General features: G+C 42.1%; 1 protein-coding gene across 11 annotated transcripts in view; it reads right to left on the bottom strand.

The window, feature by feature from the left end:
- Window positions 1-1445: 1445 nt before the first annotated feature.
- gab1 (GRB2-associated binding protein 1) overlaps window positions 1446-17391 on the bottom strand; it is a 57312-nt gene continuing 41366 nt past the window's right edge. For 6 of the 11 annotated variants that reach the window (XM_004549340.3, XM_076884828.1, XM_076884825.1 and 3 more), the window contains 9 exons: window positions 14461-14662; window positions 13064-13746; window positions 11695-11789; window positions 11304-11604; window positions 9105-9188; window positions 5878-5971; window positions 5218-5344; window positions 3423-3554; window positions 1446-3327 (listed from right to left, as the gene is read on the bottom strand). In XM_004549340.3, the coding sequence (XP_004549397.1) occupies window positions 3169-3327; window positions 3423-3554; window positions 5218-5344; window positions 5878-5971; window positions 9105-9188; window positions 11304-11604; window positions 11695-11789; window positions 13064-13746; window positions 14461-14662 (1877 nt within the window). In that variant the 3' untranslated portion in view covers window positions 1446-3168. Of the gene's footprint in view, window positions 3328-3422; window positions 3555-4306; window positions 4383-5217; window positions 5345-5877; window positions 5972-9104; window positions 9189-11303; window positions 11605-11694; window positions 11790-13063; window positions 13747-14460; window positions 14663-17391 lie in introns of all 11 variants that reach the window. The other 5 variants (XM_004549343.3, XM_004549341.3, XM_004549344.3 and 2 more) reach the window with 5 other exon arrangements.

Here is a 17391-nt window from a genome sequence, read left to right as displayed (position 1 = left end):
AGATGCACCTCAGTAGGCAGAACATTTTGGGTAAACAACATTGAATTTGCTCTGTATATACACTGTAGTGTATATTTAAAATGATCATTGTTATTACATGGGGTCTGTTGGGGGCCTCTGTAGGAGCACAGGGGAGCAGCAGCACAGCCTGTGAAGCTCACGGTGAAGCAGCTGTTTATGTAATTTTGGCTGCCACAGCACTGCAGAGCCTCAAACAGGAGATCAGGGGAAGAGACTGCACTGGAGGGGTGTGGACTGAGGGAAAGGCATGAAGGCAAAGAAGAGCCGCCATGTAGTCTTTCAAACAACAGCTCCATCTAGTGGTCAGCACAGATAAAATAAAAACAGGGGTATTCCTTAAATTTTGGTTGAGCAGTGACTCTTGCTAAGAATTACGTACCGCTCCCTTTGTAGGAGCTTGTGTAAGAACTTGATTTGAGGCTATATCTTATAATACTGTCAAAGCTCTGTGGCTTAAAAACACTGCAGTGAAAAGTGAGAATAGTAAGAACGAGAGTGCAAATGGACTTAATTATCCTTTAAAGCAGATTATAAAACCTGGATTACAATTAGGATGCCGGTTCCCTGTCTTAGTTAAACATCTTTATGAGTTTTAAACCAAGGTTTGCCATGAATAAACAGAATCTCTCAGTTGTGGTTTAAATGTTTTAGCAGTCCACAAATCAAAGATGCACAAGTGATATGAAACTTGACTCTGTCATACAATTATTATATCTATATATAGTTTAGGTCATTTAAGGATGCCACAGATGTTGGTGTCAGACAGATTTTCCCCACACAACCATGTTTTTGGTTTAAAGAGAATGGTCTGAAAAGGAGACAATACCCAGTGAGCTGCAGTTCTCGGAAACGCCTTGTTGGTCACAAGAAGCGTCACAACTGGTTCTTGAAGACGACAGCGAGCTCTCTGTACTCAAACGGCCTCCACAGTCATCAGATGTCAATCCAGTAGAGCACCTCGTGGTGGAACGGGAGATTGACATCATGGACGTGCAGGAACTGTGTGATGATGTCACAAAAATCACTGAGGAGTGATTCTAGCACTTTGTTGGATTTATGCCACAAAGAATTAAGGAAGTTGTAGTGCTCTGCTCTGAATGTAATTTTTATTAGTCCAAATGTTTTACAGCTGCCATGTACGATTAGCTTTACTTATGTTTTAAAGTAGTTCAAAAGTCTTCAACTGTCACAACTGGATAGAAAATGTTTTGACAGTTTTGAGATGTGTCCGTTTCAGATGACCGAGGACTGCCTTGATGTTATTTCCTTATCAGAAATCCCAATGATTAAACATACTTGGAGGGCATAGCTGGAGAATATATGTAGGTCCCAGGTTAAGTGTAAAAGAAATGATTTCTTTAATTATTCTACGACTGGAAAAATTACAGAAAGAAGTGCAAAGAACATAAAAAGAAACTTGTAGATGGGTTTGAGGCTGGATTTTATTTAGTCCACTTTTAAAATGTACATTTCTCTTGAGATTCATTAAAAAAGATAAAGCATTATCAGCTTTGCAGTCCATTTCACGAAGAGACTGCAATAAAGGAAAGAGTGAAGTAGGAGGAAGATGACTTAGTAGGCACATCTTTCAAACGATACATGTTAAATCTAATTGATGGCAAAATATGTACAGCTATGAGTTGTTTTTTTGTTTTTGTTTTTTAAATCACGTGGTAGCACATGCTTGGGATTTCTGCGGGAGAGCCGACAGTCAAGTCAAGTAAAGCAGGGATGTATGTAGGCAAAGACTTTCCGTCTCTAAAATATGCATCAAGTTGACTGCACGAGGCAGTCAATTTCCCAAAACTGTATGCCAGTTCAATTTAAAATAAATTAAACCTAAGTGGAGAGAGAAATGAGGAAGAGAAAGGAGAAATGAACCTGTGAAGCTAATTGACCGCTTGTCAAACGAAGCATTTTAGCAGACTTTAGCAAATGTTCCTCCATATCAATCAATACTGAGCTACCAAAAAAAAAAAAAAAAGAGAAAAATGGACAAGACCTGATACAATAACTCGAGAAATAAATTAGAAATGGAAAGTTGCATTAATATGCATTCATAAAGAGTACCTGATTTTTCTCTCTCTCTTTCTCTCTCTCTCTCGCTTTGATACCTTTGCATAACTTAGAGAAAACCTGTCACGTTCTTTTAAAAACTCACAGTAATTCATTCATTTATCACAAGTGCTGATACCATCGAGTCAGGTACGGGATTCTACCCTGCAGAATCCATATACCTTAGAGTCAAACATGCTGGATATTCCATACAAATAAAGGACACTTTTCCTGTTTATATACATAACACTATTGTACAGTCTTTGCACTTCCATTACAACAGATCGAAGCATCTCCACTTACTGAATAAATGGAAATCGAATCATGTTCAGTGGATTAAAAACCTCAAGTGAATCCGAAGCTTGAATTTTAGTACAGGTGCCTACGCAAGTGGAAGAAAAATCTAAAGTAATGCTTCTCTGAAATTTTGTCATACTGGCTTTCCAGTTTGAAGTTCGCCTTAGACACAGTTCGGGGTCAGTTTCCTGAGCTGCTAACAGTGTCCATAGTAACTTCACCCTGCTCAAACAGCAGGAAAACAAAAACGTAAAACAAAAACACAACACCGTTAACGTGCTATGCTAACGTTTAGTGTTGCGCTGACAGAGCTGTGATCATGTTATAAAGTGTTCTCACTTGCACTTCAAAACGACATCAAACAGCATTACAATTTTTAGGAAATGTTAACTCTGGATCAGCCCACAGGCCGCTGAAAGGTGAACGACGACATAACTAATCCAGAAAGAAGGCAGTGAATGTTCAAAGTTGGTGAGTCTGCTCAGGTCAAATCCTGCAAACAAGTCCAGTCTTTCCTCATGCTCTCAAACTGCATACAGCTTATTCCTGGACCACGCCCCTTTCTACAGCTGTACACACAGCGCTCCTTTAAGCCCGACAGCAGTGTAAACTAAACAACGTTGAGTGGCTATGACGCTCCACTGGCTCTTACACACTAGGGATCTTGTTAGGTTGGAACGAGACAGCTGGATCGTTCCAAAGCGAAAACCAGAACCAGCATTAGTGTGGAAGCTGTGGCGTTTTGGTAGTTTAGAGTGGGTTGGGTGGTGGGGTTGTGTTGTTGGGACAACAGGGTCACTTGGGTCCTTTGGAAGGGGTGTCTGTCTCTGTCAATTGGCGGCCATCGCTCCAGGCCTCCCGGGTGCTCTTAAGGGCCTGTGTTCGTTGCTGGTCCACAACTACATAGTCGACACGCTCGTCTGATGCTGTGATGCCAGTTCCGTTGCTTTTCATCTGAGGAGAGATGAGGTCAGTCTTAAAAGTTTGGCCATAAATTTCCTCTAAGTTAGAACGTGTGGTTTGGAGTATGGGCGCTGGTAAATTCCTACCTTCCTAGGTGGGGTAGACTTGCCGGAATCGAGATCCAAGTCCAGGTATTCTACCTGCTTGTCTCCCTTTGGTTTTACCACAGGGCTACTCCCACCGTCAGCATTCATGGGCGGAGCGAGCTTCGTGATCTGCTTAAGTCAGAAAAGGGATTTGTTTTTTATTTTATTTTTTAATTGATAGCAGAGTCACAGAGAAACACAGCTCATACTCAAATGCACCAATGTGTTGTCACAATGTCTAAAATATTCATGCAAATGGGTTCAGGTCTGGGAGCCCTAATCTATCTTTAGAGGGTTTTTGTGCACGTAGGGTTACAAAAACTCGTCATAAAAAGTGCAACTGTTGGGCACCAGTTTACCCCACTGGGTGAGCAAGTGCTCATATGCCTTGCGGCCACTCACTCTCCCTCAATTTACCATTTACTCTTTCCTGCAAGGCTGTCAAAATAGAGGCAAAAAAGCCCCCAAAATATATGTATTTTTTGAAAAGACTGCAATTGTAGAGGAATGAACATATTCAATCAGTGACCATCTTTTCACGTAATTTGTCCCATTACTAATAATAGCTTCAAACCTTTAAAACAAAGAAAATTTCTACTTTAGGCATAGTGACAACAACTTGGGCCTGTAATTAGTGTTAATTATGAAATACAGGTACGATGGAGAGATTAATTCGAATTAGGATGGTGACACAAAACTAAGAAATTCTAACTGTAAGGAAAGTGATGGTAGATAACGTCTGAAAATTCACTGCAACCTTTATATTCAAGCCACAGCTTGTAGGTGGTTTTTGCACAGCAAAGTCTTCGTACTTTCTCATCTCACAATAGCACCCAAAAATGACAGGGCGGGCTATGCACGTCTAACCTGGCAACCCTGCTCACCTCCTCTATGGTGTCAAGTTCCTCCACCTCCCTCTTTACAGGGGTGATGGGGACTGTGCAGTAGAAGGACTCCTCTCTACACAGTAAGAAGAAAGTTGCAAAGGATGAAAGAAAAAAGGAGGAGAAAACAGCAGGTGGTTAAGAACAAAATGCAGGAATAAGGATGACGATGGTAGAGAAATGAGAAACTAGGGAGAAAGCAAGAAATTAAAAAAGACTGATAAAAGTTCAGGAGGTCAGCAGACGATAGCAAAGCAAACGTTGGAAGAAAGTAAAAAAAAAAAATTAACAGCAAAAAAAAGAAAGGAAAAAAAAAAAAAAGGAAAACTGTGAATCGATTACCCAAAGTGTAAGAGAAAGTATCCCCGTAGGTAGAAAAGTCAGCTCATATAATAGTATCATTCTTCAGAAAGAGCAGTCAATTTTAAATGAGACACGTTAACTTCATTTCTTAATAGCCAATATTCCGATTTAAGACAACACCTGAAAAGTAAATGAAGAGAAAGAAGGAGCATAAGTAAAGCAGAGCAGCAGGGCAAAAGCAGAACTGCAAAGAAACGGGTTGAAGTGGCGAGGAGTCCATCTGCAGCAGCCAGTAATTTGTCCGCACTAATGTGTGGCTTAGGGAGAAGAGCACTGGAAATGGGATTTCTTAATAGTTTCAGTAAGCAATTACAGCTCAAAATTGCAAGTTGCATGGTGTATGATCCTCCAAACTGTCTGCCTTAAACTAAAGCTTCTGCTGTGTTTATTTGTGTGTTTGCAGATTTAATTTAAACGAGATGAAACTGATTGCAGACACCACAAAAAAAAGAAGACATTTATCAGATTATCAGCTTTGATTATCTGTGAATAGAAAAAGAAAGGAGAAAAGTAATCTCTGTATCAGAGTATAGTTGTGTGTTACATACTGCTTCATCTGTGGACATATTAGGGTTCATGGCTACGTAATTCGGTTCAGTAGAGTCCTCGGAGTCAGTGCTGGAGGCCGTGCTATGCACTGACGGGGGTCTCGTTGGCATTGGAAACCTAGAAGGACTAAGCAGCATTCACAATGTTTACACACTGACTTCCCAGAAATTGCAGTCTCTGGTGAGCACAAAATATAATATAGACATAACAGCCCAAACCCACTGCAGCCAGAAGAGTCCCTACAGCACGAAAGCACACAAATTACCTCGTCTCAGATAAGCCAACAGACTTCCTTCAGTATAATACAGAATCCTGTTTTATGAGCAGTACTACTTTGGTCACAGAGTGACTACAGTAAAGCATGAAGTATTAGTGCCTACATCTTTAGTTAACTGGATCTATTACAAAAGGGCACGTTCACACCAAAAGAAAAATATACTTTCACTGCATGTTGTGGCAGAGAGTAAAAAAAACAGGACAATCCAGACTTAACATTAGCTGCTATACACATGCAGTATGTTTAAGGTTCTTAACAGGGAGCGAGGGACGGTGTGTCTTCTGGGACAATGATCTTGCTGCAAAGAGCTGTGTGAACATGCCCTTATTTGTTAGCCAAACACTGAACTATAGAAAAGCTGAGGAACGTCTTAGGTACTTACTCTCGAGCGAACGACCGTGTCACTGGTGAGCGTACAGGTGTGCTTGGCTCATCCCATTCTGGCACTGGTTTGATCTCTAGTGGAGCAGGTTTTACTGCAGGAAGGAACACACAGCAGTCAGCCACTGCTCGAAAAGCATCCTTAAACTGTACAGGGTGGGCCATTTATATGGATACACCGTAATAAAATGGGAATGGTTGGTGATATTAAAGTCCTGTGTGAGGGGGCAAACTCCTCAAGATGGGTGGTGACCATGGTGGCCATTTAGAAGTCGGCCATCTTGGATACAACTTTTGTTTTTTTTCAATAGGAAGAGGGCCATGTGACACATCAAACTTATTGGTAATGTCACAAGAAAAACAATGGTGTGCTTGGTTTCAACGTAACTTTATTTTTTCACGAGTTATTTACAAGTTTCTCTTTGTTCGCAGCCATTGACATGTTGAAGAGGTTAACATGTGAGGAGCGGATCGAAATTGTGTTATCTGGTGAACGCAGTAACCGGGTCAATGCAGCAGATTTCAATGCAAGACATCTACGAGACCACCCATCTCCCATGCTACAGTTAGAAAACTGGTTCAGTGTTGGATTTGCCAAAATGTGGACGCAAGAAAACTGTCACTAATGAAGAAACATCAGTGGCTGTCCTAGCTTCATTCAGCAAGAGCCCACAGCGTAGCACTCACCGCATGTCACTGAAGAGTGGCACTAGCCGATCATCCCTTCGGCAGATATTAGCTACTCACAAATGGCACCCTTACAAACTCCAGCTACTGCAGCATCTCAATGAGGATGACCCAGATCGGCGCACAGAATTTGCAGAATTGGCAAAACAAAAATTGGAACAGGACCCTCAGTTCACACAGAAGATTTAGTTCAGTGATGAGGCAAACTTTTATGTGAATGCTGAAGTTAACAAACAAAACCACCACTATTGGTCTGACACTAACCCACATTGGATGGATCCCTCCAAGACTGTTGGACAACAAAAGTGATGGTTTGGTGTGGTATATGGGGTACAACGATAGTGGGTCCATTCTTCATCAATGGAAACATCAAGGCCACTGGATATTTGAAATTGCTACATGATGATGTGTTTCCCTCTTTGTGCACTGAAGCTGGCACGTTCCCTGAGTTTTTCCAGCAAGAATGTGCACCACCACATTATGGGTGCCAGGGCCGAGTATTCCTAGATGAGCAGTTTCCTGGAAAGTGGATTGGTCGTCGTGGGCCAGTTGAATGGCCCCCAAGGTCTCTCGATCTGACCCCCTTAGACTTTTATCTTTGGGGTCATCTGAAGGCAATTGTCTATGGTGTGAAGATACGAGATGTGCAGCACCTGAAACTACAGATACTGGATGCCTGTGCTGGCATTTCTCCTGCTGTGTTGCTATCAGTGTGTGAAGAGTGGGAGAAGAGGGTTGCATTGACAATCCAACACAATGGACAGCACATTGAACACATTTTATAAGTGGTCAGAAACTTGTAAATAACTCATTAAAGAATAACGTTACGTTGAAACCAAGCACACCATTGTTTTTCTTGTGGCATTACCAATAAGTTTGATGTGTCACATGGCCCTCTTCCTATTGAAAAAACAAAAGTTGTATCCAAGATGGCCGACTTCTAATTGGCCACCATGGTCACCACCCATCTTGAGGAGTTTGCCCCCTCACATATACTAATGTGCCACAAACAGGACTTTAATATCACCAACCATTCCCATGTTATTACGGTGTATCCATATAAATGGCCCACCCTGTACATAAAGACTGACAGAGGTCAAGAGCAGCATAAATGTTTATATTTTGGAGATCTGTGTGTGTATTAAAATGCACTTTTAAATGACAAAACCATATTCAAATCTAATCAAACCAACATTAGAATTAAAAATGTTAAAAATTAAAAGTTTGATTGTAAAATGCTCAATAACACAAATATTAAGTTAGTGTTATTTAACATCTCATTCATATTTCTTCATGTGATTGCACTCAAAACTATCCTTAACCAAACCAGAACTTATTTTTTGCTTTTATGAAACGGTGTTGGAATATTTCAGATGTAAACCTGAGAACGATGAGCCATGTGCTGCTTGTATTGTGATAAGTGCCCAATGTGCAACTCTGTTTAGATGTTAGCCAGGGATGGATGATTTCCCAAAGCTTCTTATAAAGGGACTGGACTAAATGCTTTAAGCAGGCAGTGGGTGAGAAACGTGAGGAAAAAACTATATAAAGTGTCTTATTATGGTAGTGGGCAACCTTGCACTATAGCACTGGTTCTCAGAGTTTCTGGAAGTCTTCTGATGAGATGAACTTCTTTTTTTTTTTTTTCTCATTTGGTGTCTTGACGGTGTTTACAGGGAGTGCTGTCTGAAGCCAGCCTGAGCCTCCCATAGACATTAAAATGGACTCAGAATTACTTGGTGATTGTATCAGTCCCCTCATGCCCTAATGGTAAGATGCTGTCCTCCTATAAGACAACACTTCAGGACAGAAACTGTGCAAGAAGAGTCAAAGTTACACGTGCACTAAACCTGTGCATAATGCCCTGCACAGTACAAAAGAGTTGCATGATCCCTTCACTGCAGATGGTCAAGAGCTTTGGGATTTTCCCCAAACATCATCTGTATGTACGGAAGCTAGCGATATCGCTTTTATTAGATAATATCGTTGTTCAATTTCCTCCTGAAGAGAAGTCTACTCTTTTCCAAAGCCCTGCATTCTCTGACAATAAGTGTGTTCTGGCTGTTACATCCCAATGTGCTATGAAAGTAAAATGTGTTGAACTGCAAACAAAAACACAGACACAAATGTTTGAGCAGAGAAACGTTAGTGAGTCATTTGGCTCCACGGAAGAAAAAAACATCACATTGAAAGTGAGGAAATATTTAGGTTAAGATGGTAGAAATGGTTTATTTTGAAAGGCGTGTTATGACTCTTAATGAGCTTCGAAGATGTAACAAGTGTAATCCACCATGCGTGAGGTACACACTCATCCATCCCCTGCTGGGATTTAAAATGATTAGACTGGATTAATGCAACACCTCCGACACTTCATATTTTTAGAACACACACACACACACACACACCTGAAGAACAAAAATTGTAAAAATCCCCACAGTACATTTACTTACAGCATGCAGAGAATCAAGATGAAGTAGAGTGTGAAAAGGTCACAGAATGAAAAGTATTCAGATGCACAGCAGTTCAGTGTGGTGTACCTACCCTTGCGTCGTCGACTTGGGAATTCACCTACGGTTTGAGAGTCAGTTCGCTCTAAACCCGCTCTTATTATTTTAGGACTGTGACCTGATTGGTGAAAGAAGACTTTGCTGATTACAACATCTTTTTGGTGATCATAACAGTTCAGCCCTACTGTAACAACTGCTCTGCCATGCAAAGCGAAAGAGACGAGACTTTGATGAAGAAGAGCAAAACTGCAACCTCACGTACACCAATTTACCTTTTTTCTTTTTGCACAGCACACTTCAAGAGGATGATTGTCATGACAACAGAAGACCCATACTGCCCAACATGCACCTCACTCCATGCACCACGACTTCCCACACAAAGACTGACATCACAGCTGTGCATGCACGACGAGCTGTGTATAAGCGCTGAGAGAACACTGAGAAATCATGTCATGTTGACGAGAGCTCGGACCAATCTGCAGAACAGAGCAACTTGAGGACGACACGCACTGCTCCTTTGCACACTGATCACAACATTTTTCTGCAGTGCTGTCAGAAATGCGCTGCGATTGCAGACAAAGATAATTAATTTTAATGGATCCACGTATAGTGGAAATAAGATGCCGTTTGCTTTGAATACACTAGTCAAAGTGTTTGCAACATACGGCTCAGACATCCAAAGCGGAGAGAAAAGTGCACGGAAGATGAACAGAGGTTGCAGAGATTCAGATTAGTCTAGAAAATGGAAGAAGTGGATGGCTCATTTTAAATATAGAAATGAAAAACATCATTTCTGTTTAAAGGTGATGCGACATCCTACCCATGCATAACAATGAATACACCAATGGTCTCTACTTTAAAAAGCTAAGGTCCAAAAGACAATCAGCACATAATGATGCTCCTAAAAAGCAACATCACTAACATTAATATAATACCATTTAAGTATATCAGTTAAAAAATACGAGTTTATATTCTTATTCATGTCTATGTGGCATTTTCTAACACAAGAAGCAGCTGTGCACAGATCCAAATATCTAAAACCTGCAATCCAAGTAGAGTAAATTTATGCCAGGAGCAATGGGATTGAACACTGGATAAATATATTTTAATGAGAATTTTAATATTAGCTAAAAAAAATAAAAAGTGAATGAGATAAAACAATACTTTAAAAAAAACAAAAAAAAAAAGCAAAAAGATTTGGGCTTAAACAATAATACAAAACTCAAACTAGACTACAAACATTTACAATTAGCATTTTTATTCGTCTGCTGCCAAAGATATTCAAAAGTGTAAAACCAAGTTTTATTAGCAGTGAGGATTAGGACTGTGTGTGTGTGCGCGTCTGTGTGTGTGTGTGTGTGTGTGAGAAATAATAATCACTTCAAAGCGGTTGCTTGAAAAGCAGCTACTTGATATGATTTTTTTATTTAGACACAGCAGTTCAGCAATGACCAAAGCCAAACTTGGAGCTGACTGACTCAAGGGCCACGTGAAAGGGAGAATTCCCAATCTGGAAATGTAAAACTCCAGAAAACTGCTCCGTTTTCGACAGTGACAGTAACAGTACCGGCTTTTGATGTGCCTCTGTGATTATTTCCCATCATTCTTCAACTCTCTTTCAGTCTATGAGGTCCCCAATCAAAAGGCTCCATTCAGATGCTGGGAACAAACGGGATGGAGGTGACCAATTAAGGCCTCAATGACTCCGTGGCACAGACAGCAGACCCCTCCGAAATGGCTAACAGAGCCTCACGGGAGCTGGAGGCAAACGCGGTTTTGACAAGGAACTAACTGTGTTGGATGTAATCAAATGTAGGGAAATAAACTAATTCATCAAGAGGTGAAATAAGCTGGTCAAGGATGGGCGCAGAGGGAGACGGTGGTATTTAATACACCAGACAGACCAAAGAAGACAAAATGAGAGAAACATTTTTCCACATTAATTATGACAACAACTAAAGCAGGATGAAAAATGACACCGCTCTGAGAATGAAATTTTGTGCAGATGGCTTTATGACCATGAGCCATCCACTGTGGGAATAGCAGCAGAGTGTGAGACAAAGCACGTACAGTTGGTGCATTAGTGAACGCTGAGCATACTAAACTAAGCTCACAGCAGCAACATACTCACACACACCCCTGAAGCAAGAACTCCACACACACACGCACACACTCACACACATCACTTATGAAGTCACAGCTATGCATGCAAGCACACCTACTGTCTGCTCACCTTTGCGATCGGGTTTGAGATTTCGGTCCACAGGTGGGGGCTGGCACTCACTAAGCAACGGCCTGCGGGGAGGGGTCTTCGGGCTTGAGCGAAATCCCATGTGGGCAGGTGGAGGAACCTGTTTTCCCAGGGATGAGAACTCCATAGTACCTGGGGTCATGGGGACGTAGTTGGTTTCGTGCATTGGCTCTGGCAAACTGCCCGAGTGATGATGTGACGGTGAGTTGGCACTCATAGGCACGTAGTTTTGGTCGACCTCTTCTGTAGAATGGCTACCCACTGGCATCATTCCTTTGCTTTTCTGAGGGTGACAAGGGAAAACCGATTAACATACACATTTCTCCCTAAAGCCACAGAACGATTATCCAGCAGTTACACTTGAAATACTCACAAAATAGGTGTTGAAGCTTTCATTGAAGTCAAACGAGCAGCTTTTGTCAGAAGGGAATGATCTAGGAATGTCATAGCAGTCCTGGGATCCAAAGTCTACAAAAAGCAAAACCATGATTACAATGCAGTTTATAAACAGCCCTTCTACACAGAGAGCAGCAAATGATGTGCACTGTACATTATTAGCCTTCTTTCAGGCCCATTTATGCTACAGGACAATTCCCACATAACAGTTGTCCTCTATTGTGTGTTAAGTGTTTTCATGACTTTGCAGATTTAGTCTGTGAGACAAAGCTCAAAGGCACCATGTAAGCACTCTACTTTGCAGCATGTAATTACTGTATTTTTTATTTTATTGTCATCAGGTACTCATGCAGTTGCTAATGCATTCCACTTATGACCACAAGAACCACAACAGCGCGAGAAAAAGCTTTGAAGACAAATGAGAGTCTCTTCCGGGGAAGAGTAAAAAGGAGGGGTGAACATTACAAGGAGACATGAGACTGTTTTGGCTCTCCATCACTCCCCCTGTGGCTACCATGCAAGTCTCCCAAGTTGCTCGAGTTTGCGGCAACTCGCTCAATCTGTGTCGAAGCCATCTCACAGCAGAGGCTGCAGGCCAGCAAAGACCGGTGCTCCTGAGACCGGCGTGGTGTGGTAGGTGAACAGCACGTTCACCTTGTTTTTGTTACTCAGTTATTTGTTTTTCCATGGAGTTCTTTCTAAATAAGGACATCCTGTGTAAAAAAAAAAAATCTCTTTTATGAGGTTTCTTAAGTAAATAAATTATAAAAAATTATAATATTTGCTCGAATTTAAAAAATGTGTTTTTTTCCATAACAGTGCAGCCCTGCCCTAGGCACAATAATCTGCTCTGTCACCAAGACACAAAGCATAAAAGGGAAAAAATTCACAAATGCCCCAAATTTATTGGGGGAATAACCACTGCTCATCTAAAACAATAAAGCAAGACGTAGTCAAAGGACTTTGACTACGATGACCTCGATGACTGAGAACCTTCACAGAAATGAAGCAAGACCTATTTTGCAATTCCGATTGTCACCACAAGAGGGAGAAGCAAGAAGAATCGACACCATGAGTTTCTCTTCTCTTGCCAGACTATTTTAAGGCTCTGTAAAAAGGATGTTGGCCATGGATTAAAGAACTGTTATTAAAAAGGAAACTCAGAACATTTTTATCTGCTTTTGTTAGATTTTGGTGCAACAAATCTTCATAAGATTAAATAATAGAATATCCTGCCTACCACATATATGTGCCGTATTGTCGAAAAGGTAAAGGTGAGAATAGGTTTTGAAATTAAAATAAAGTGAAAAGGGCACCACAAACAAATAAACCTCTACAATACAAACCTTTGCGGAGGCGTGAACAGTCCACAGTGCCAATAGTGTTGCTGCGTAAAGCCTTACTCCCAGCGCTTGTGGGCACACAGTAGTTTCCATCTGTCTCTGAGGCTGATCGAGGCACACTATAGGTGTCTGTAGGTGAGCGCTCAGCAGGAGGCGGCGGGAGTCCTGAGCTGGAACTGAGGGAAGGCTTGGGTGGTCTGGGAGGGGGCACTACATCTCCCCCGCTTTCTGAGCCTCCTACCCCTGTGTTCGATACTGTGCGGGGCACTTGGTAGGTGCTGTTTGCACCGGGTGTGGGCGGGATGTCGTAACTGATAGAAATGTTGCGCATCTGTGTCTCTACTGAGGGCTTCCGTGTCGGCGTGTTGAAGACATAAAGGTCAGAGGCATCCGCGCCGTCTGGATGAGCCGGAGGGGAGGAGGCTGACTTGGGGAGCAGCACAGTGTCCTGGGAGTAGCTGCGAGGAAGATGATAAAAGCCACTGTCAGTTGAGAGGGAGGCACCGCGTGATGGAGGCGAGTCATAGATGGAAGGGGCGGACACAGGAGTCTGGTGCGGTGGGAAGAAGCCATTGTGTGAGGTGTGTTTAGCCGAGGAAGTGGAGGATGTAGGCGTGCGGTGAGATGGAAGGTTGTCATTCAGGTCTGTCTCTGAAGAGGTAGACTTGGAGCACTCAGCATGAGCTCTGATAACACAATACACATAAACACCAGATAATTAATACAAAAAGTAAAATACGTTGATTTGCAGATCCCACAGTCACACCAAGCCAAAAACACTAGTATACAAAGGCTATGTTAGTAACTAAGTCATATCCAGACAGCTTTTATCATTAAACTTTTCCAACTCTTGCCATGTCAGCACGCTTTTGTGGATAAAGTGGAAGACTGAGGTTCTTGGTAACTGTTTGTAACCATGCAGGAAATAACACAATTATTACACTGTTAGGCAAAACACCCACGTCTTTTTCTGTTTAGAAGGAAGGCCTTTTGCTAAACAAATGCAACCTAGATTTAATAACCGTCATTTACATTTACAACATTCACAAGTGTTTGGAGATCTGTATTTTATGCGTGTGCAACACTCCACACAAGCAGGCAGTTCCAGCTGGATTGGCTGGCCACTCACAGGCTAGCCTGTGGAGGAACAGTCTTGCTCTCACACTCCTCCAGGAGCAAATACTCCTGGTCCCTCTCCAAGAGAGAGTGATGCTCCACTGAGCTACACACAGCATACGGCAGAGACAAGGACAGGAGTGGCAGTACAGTTGAAAGTATACAAAAAGAATAAATGGCTTGGAAACCACACTGAAAAATGCTTAGCTCACCATGCGACACTCCAACATAGAGAATATGGAGACTTGAACCTATAAAAGAAGCATATTCGGACACGATCTCACCTGCTGGGTTCAGGCTTTTTGCTCTCACAGTTAGCAAGCCACAGGTAATCCTGGGGCTCCTCTGAACTGGACTGTGAGTCCAGGTGTCGCACACTGACTGGCTGGTAAGGGGCCGGCACATTGGTAAACACTCCTGGACCTGGGTGTGGAGCGTTTTCCACCACCAGTCCCATGGCGGACTGGTGAGCAGCTTTTGCTGCATCTGGAGGACAAAGAAATGAAAGCTGAGGATAACTCCTGTCAAAACTTAATGTTATTTAGTGAGTAGTACACAGAACTAAAGAATGAAATACAGTAAAGCTGTCTCCATAACTGACCACAGAGGTTTCAAGCCACTGCCAGTGAATTGTCTAAGCAGCAAAGGGAAAATTTAATGAATGACTAAGATTAATTTCTTACACTGATCACACAACTAAAAAAAATAGCCACAAATAATGCCAATAAGACCTGTCACATGTGGCTCAGCAGATGTCAGTAAATGCCTGCTTCACAGTTTTAAGTGCAACACCAGCAGAGCACATTAGCATTTCTGCTACATTTCCAGCTGTTTATTCAACTTTGACTCCACATGCATTGGCAGTCACTGAGCAAGGAGCTGCACCTACTGTGGCCCTGTGAAACCCACTGAAAATGAAAGAGAGGCCAGAGATGGTATTAAGCACAAAGTAAAAAGTAAACTGTATGTGCCAATGTCAACTCTAGCAAAGTAAACTTGGACCCAAGCTGTTTCCTAGCAACCCAATTCCAATGTAACGCTCAATTGTTTCCATTCACGCTGACACTACGTCAACTTTGCGCCTGTATGTGTGAACTTGAGCAGCTGATGTATATACGCACATTCTGACGAACAGATGTGCGTCCCTCTACTGTGTATATCAAACCAAACCTCAAATTAAGGTCGTTAGCCTGCAGCTAAAACACTGTTACTGACTGACCCAACAAGCTACTACAATTACCTCACTTCCTTCTTGGGGAGAAATCCCACAGGAAATAAATCCAAATGCAGCACGCTGCCCAGCATGAGGCCAGGAACACTGGCACAAACAACTCATGTCAAATTAAAGCAGATGGATGTCACCGATATCACGACTCTGCGTTAGCCTACATCATTTCATGTATAACATGTCACCCGAATAAAAGCTTTGTGTCGACAGACTACTTTCTGTTTTTTGCCTTCCAACAAGCTACTCCTCAGACATCATTTTTAAAGGTCTCTCTGCTTTCCCACATGATGAGCTACTAAACAAACCTGCTGCTCAAGCTGATTGTTCTACTGCACTCAGAGCCAAGATAGCTGATGCGTATATGTGTTTTCGTTCCACATTTCTCTACTTTTTTCTCCTTTTTCACAGCTCTCCTCCCACACTCTTCTATAACTGATGTGGTTTTATCTCATGCAAGGTCCCCGAGTTCTCTTCTTTTAAAAGTCAGTTTCTCTCTTTTACGTGCATCATTTGCTCCTCTCATCTCCTCCGCTATGTCCTTGTCTTTTTTTTTTACATTTGTTTGTTGAAGCTTTAAGTGCTGATTCATACAGGAAAAGGGAAAATCCCCTCTGCGTGTACTAATCTATACCTCCTACACTCGCTCTGAGAGCCTTCATTCCCCTAGCCCTACTAATGTTCCCTGCCCAGCTATGAAGCACTCTACTGTGGCCACACCCACACGCGACAGAGGAGTGAGAGTTCTGTCTCACATGCAGAGAAGTGCAAGAAAGCACAAAACAGAGAGCCAGGGACATTCTTTTGTACTGAGCAGTGAAGGGTATCTGCAAAAGATATCCGTTTTTACACCCAGGCTCTCCTTTAACCGTCTTACTATGAGTTCGTACATCGGGGTTTTCAAAGCCAGCTCTGACATCTACAGAAAAGGTGCCATCAGTGTTGTTATCATGGTTACTCTGCAACACTAGCTATTTAACAGAGCTGGAGGCATAGTCACACTTTGGAGAGAATGACCTTGGAGGAGTATCAGTGACTCAGTTGCCAGGTTTGAAAAGCACCTTCGTCTCCAACAAGAATCAGAGTTGTGTAGCATAGAGCAGGGTGATATGACCAAAAATATTTATCACGATATACATTGTGGGGATAGGTTAACTGGAAAATCCAAATTGCCATTAGGTGTGAATGTGCGAGTGAATGTGAGCGCAAATGGTTGTCTGTCCCCGTGTGTTGGCCCTGCAAAAGACTGGCGACCTGTCCAGGGTGTACCCCGCCTCTCGCCCTATCAAAGTTGAGATAGGCTCCAGCGCCCCCCGCGACCCTGAAAAGGAGAAGCGGAAGCGAATGGATGGATATACATTTGAAAATTTGCGATACCGATATAACTGACGATATAATTGACACTAGACAAAATACTTTACATCTCCACAACTTTATTAGTGCAAAAAACCCCATCAATATATTTTCACTTAAACAAGCAGCTGTTTTTTTATGCACATTAAAGTTATATAAAAATGTAACAGTGCAAATTCCTTGCTGACAGTTTAACCAAAAGGCATTTCTAGTGGAAATTGGCCGACATATCCTCAGCATAACATCCACAAAACTTTGTTGATAATTGGCGTCTGTCTTGTGTCAGTGACGTAAAAGATGGATTTAATGCGACATAACCATTCAAACAGCAGTCGCTTTCTAAAACATCAGATATATCTCGGATTCAGAGGTTATACACACAATACGGTAATATTATGTTGAAGCACAGTACGTATCAGTCCGCGAGACTCCTGCCTACGGTAGCCGTAATGCTCTGACAATCCATCAAGCGGTGCGGGTTCGTAGTTTAGCAAAGTCGTACTAAAACATTTGACAGATTTTCGAGCGCCGTGTACATAAAATCGTTTCGAGGTCAGTAAACACAACCGGAATTCATACATAAGGCACACAGGATTATAAGGGGCACTGTCGATTTTCAGAAAAATCAAAGGATTGA

Source organism: Maylandia zebra, linkage group LG6 (assembly GCF_041146795.1).
Source record: "Maylandia zebra isolate NMK-2024a linkage group LG6, Mzebra_GT3a, whole genome shotgun sequence".
Taxonomy (NCBI): domain Eukaryota; kingdom Metazoa; phylum Chordata; class Actinopteri; order Cichliformes; family Cichlidae; genus Maylandia; species Maylandia zebra.
The sequence above is the reverse complement of the archived record's forward strand: the minus strand, read 5'-3'. Positions and strand labels throughout refer to the sequence as shown.